Here is a 3,702-nt window from a genome sequence, read left to right on the forward strand (position 1 = left end):
ACTATTTTTTTCATCTATTTTTAATAATTTATAAGTTAGCCATAACTTCTATTACATGAAGCTTTTATTAAAAAGAAAAAAAAAACATCTTATTTTTTATTTTTATTATCAAATTTTCTTACTTTTCATCCTCCATTTCAATAAAAAATATTTGTTTGTTTATTACATTTCCTAGGAGGGGAGAGGAAAACAAATAAAACTTGTTTGGTATGTGGAAGAAAATAAATATAATTTTTAAAGACAAATTATTTATTGTAAAGCAACTTGTAATAAATATATCAGAAAGTAAATACTTGTGTCAACAGAGGAAGGGATAAGTACAAAATTTGCAATGGACAGGAGTAGATTGACTTTAGAATGATAACTAATATATATACAACTAAAGTGAAGGAAATCCATACATAGTTTGTGGGAGTTATGTTTTTCCTTCTTTTAAGGAAATGGTTTCTTATTTGAGTTTTTAAGTGTGTTTTACAATGATGCCAGTGCAGTTGTGGAAGGTTCGGAGGAGGATATGGCTCCCCAAGAGTGGTTCTCATCATCCATTACGCGCCTCCTGTGAACGAAGGTTGGCCTCACCGGCTTGGCAACCATTTCAACTTTGAATGTCAGCAATGCTACGATTTCTGACATCGCAGGTCTCAAATCCGCATGTGGCTGAAGGCACGATAAGGCCACGTGAAATGCTTGCATAACATCCTTTTCCTCCATCCCATCTTCTCGCAGTCTTGGATCCACTATTTCCATCAACATTGACTTCTCGTAAAGTTTCCATGCCTGAAAGTAATTAACATTATAATTTATACAAGCATCTCCCAGAGTAATACGGTACTTATAACAAGCTGAGAGATTACATATTCAGGAAGGTACTGCATTTCTGATGGTAAAGTAAGGTCAGTGTTTTTCCTGCAACAGATAATTTCTAGCACAAGAACTCCGAAACTATAGATGTCTGCCTTTTCGGACAACTCTCCTCTAATGGCATACTCAGGAGCTGTATAACCTCTGACAAAAAGTCAAGAATGATGTTCATTAAAAACCTCAAAGAGTTTTAGATGTTCAATACAAATGATACGTTAAAGTGATGATCAATGCTATAGAGGAGTTTCGTTTGAATAAAATGTCACGACTTTATAGTAAGCTGGTTTTTTATCTTACAGTTGATGTTAGGTGAAGTATCTAATGCACATACGTAAGTTGTGTTCCAAGAATTTAGGCCGACAATGTGGTACCTTCAAACATAGAGGACTTACAATGTTCCTGCAAACTGAGTGCTAAGATAAGCTTGGTCTTCAGGGAAGAACCTAGCTAGCCCAAAGTCTCCAATCCTAGGCTGAAACTTCTCGTCAAGAAGAATGTTGCTTGCTTTGATGTCTCGGTGAACAATTCTTAAATGCGAATCCTCATGGAGGTATTGCAATCCCCGAGCTACACCAAGAATAATTTGGAATCTAGTGTTCCAATTCAGAAATTGATCACTCCCTCCTGATCAAACAGACATCCAAAGTCCGAGTTATTTTTTAAAAACTTCAGACTATTCAGTTGTTTCAAATGCTCATGACATGACCCATTGGATATGGTATACACACACTACATGCACAGGTTCAAGGAAAGTACTTTCACCAATAACTGTGACGGAATTCATTTTCTATATAATAAACACACCATGCTGACATTTGATAAAAAAATAAAGCAGAGATACCATAAATTATGAGGTCCAAACTTCTGTTCTTCATATATTCGTACACGAGTATCTTTTGAGGTCCATCTGTGCAGCATCCGAGAAGGCGAACCAGATTTTTGTGTTGGATGCTTGTGATCATTCTCACTTCTGCCAGAAATTCTTTTTCTCCTTGTTGAGACTTGTCAAGAGACAATGTCTTTACTGCAACAAGCCTTCCATCTGCCAACTTGCCCTGTCAAAACAATTGAATTTCAGAATACTAATCACAACAGGAGCAGGAGTACACTCATTTATGCAAGCCTCAACCACCAAACACAATTTCTCTAACACCCCCATTATTATGAATTCCAACAAGTTGTCCACTGCCTTATTAATATTTGAATCCATAACAGAGAGAAAAATATTAACAAGCGCTTTTAGTGCCCTTCATAAATGACTCTGAACTGAAAAGTTCTTGAGGAGAGTGTTACTTACACAATCTCTATTAAAACTTCTCTATTTATTATTCGTTATTCAAGCCTTCAGCACTCACATATTAACATAGTTGAATCATGATTAAGAGATCAGGTTCCTAAAACTAACAAATGAAATTGTGTATCAAAGCAAATGACACAAGATTTAGTACCTATACCTGATAGACAGGCCCAAATCCACCACTTCCAAGAAGATTTCGAGGGTGGAAATTCTTAGTGGCTCTCCTCAATGTCCGGAAGTCAAAGTAGCTGATTGTCCGAAGGTTTCCACTAATGAACTCCATCTGTCCTGTGTACACAAACGAACTTCAATAGAACCATTTACAGTGCTGCACACTATACATAAATATATTTCACATTTTATGTTTTCTTTTGAATACCTGGTTGGATATTTGGGACCATCATCTTCATCACCTCATACGGTTCAGTATATTTCCCTTTGGTAAGTGCCAAGCACAAATAACAGAAGTATCATCATTATAAGCACACTGTCAACAAAATTAACCAAATATGTTGCAGGTATGGAGATAACTTTTGCTTTGTATATGTTATGATTTCTTCAACTTACCATTTTGCTGACATGTTAGAGTTGTGTTCACCTTTGCTGGCCCTTTAGTACGCCTCCAAAATATAAACAGAAGAATGAGCAATATGATGAGCAACACAGTCCCCCCAAGGAAGAAGAACATTCCAGGGTCGTAGCGTGAAGTGGGGGCTTTCGAAGCCACAGAGGATGAAGGAGGTTCCTGTGCAGTCACTGTGTCAAAGGATTTCATCGTTGTTAAAAAGAACTAAGAACTTGAAAAATTTAAGAAAGCTAAGGCAACTCTTTTATGCATCCTATTCCAAATGCAACATTAACAACCTTTTATGCAATATTAAACTCCATTTGTAATACCTATTCTCAAGCTTATATTGAAATGTATATGCACATAATTCATGAATTTACATTATGTCATGCAGTTGAAAATGTATGGAGAATGAAATAACTAATTTGCTGAGGGTGGTAAATACAACTTGAGATCATAAAGTGAAACCTTGAAGTACTCTCCGAGGCATTCTTTGGGGCAGAAGAAAGCATTCTGATTCAACAGTTTTGGTGAATAATGTCATGGCCAAATATGAGAGGTTAAGTTTTACAACTGGCAACAGCAACCATTTTCCGATGGTTTTCAGTTTTCCAGTCTGGTTTTGTATTTACCTATTTTTTTTGTTTTTGTTGTTGTTATTGTATCCAATTGTTATGTTAAAAAACAAAAGAGAAGGTTGGAGAAGCATTGTATAGTTTGGAAGGGCGACCCATAGAATTGATGGAAACAATGCAACAGTAAGAGTAAAATTTTGTCAGACATTTGAATTGGAGGGATATAGAAATAGATGCGGTCGAATGCAGAGATTGAATGAATAAATAATAAGAATGAGAGGGATTTTCTCTTATTTTCTCCATCACAATGACAGGTTGTGGCAGCTCTACTCATTGTATGTATGTATGTAACAGAGGTCACAGTTCACTTTGAAAGCATCTCAATTATATTTTTTGGAAAA

The 3,702-nt window shown here is 35.9% G+C and overlaps 1 protein-coding gene across 5 annotated transcripts; it reads right to left on the reverse strand.

Annotated features, from left to right (window-relative positions):
• Window positions 1-342: 342 nt before the first annotated feature.
• Window positions 343-3,470, reverse strand: LOC106767973 (putative serine/threonine-protein kinase). 5 transcript variants are annotated; one of them, XM_022783935.1, is made up of 8 exons: window positions 3,175-3,470; window positions 2,726-2,914; window positions 2,538-2,594; window positions 2,316-2,446; window positions 1,703-1,916; window positions 1,254-1,485; window positions 855-1,005; window positions 343-777 (listed from the first exon to the last, which is right to left on the reverse strand). In XM_022783935.1, exons 1-8 carry the CDS (start codon window positions 3,236-3,238, stop codon window positions 472-474), a joined length of 1,344 nt encoding a protein of 447 aa, XP_022639656.1. In that variant the 5' UTR covers window positions 3,239-3,470; the 3' UTR covers window positions 343-471. The 5 variants fall into 5 exon arrangements, with proteins under 5 accessions (XP_022639656.1, XP_014508424.2, XP_022639658.1 ...); XM_014652938.2 differs by having other exon boundaries at window positions 3,195-3,468; XM_022783937.1 differs by having other exon boundaries at window positions 3,107-3,182.
• Window positions 3,471-3,702: the final 232 nt, after the last annotated feature.

The sequence above is a fragment of the Vigna radiata genome, chromosome 7 (assembly GCF_000741045.1).
Source record: "Vigna radiata var. radiata cultivar VC1973A chromosome 7, Vradiata_ver6, whole genome shotgun sequence".
Taxonomy (NCBI): Eukaryota; Viridiplantae; Streptophyta; class Magnoliopsida; order Fabales; family Fabaceae; genus Vigna; species Vigna radiata.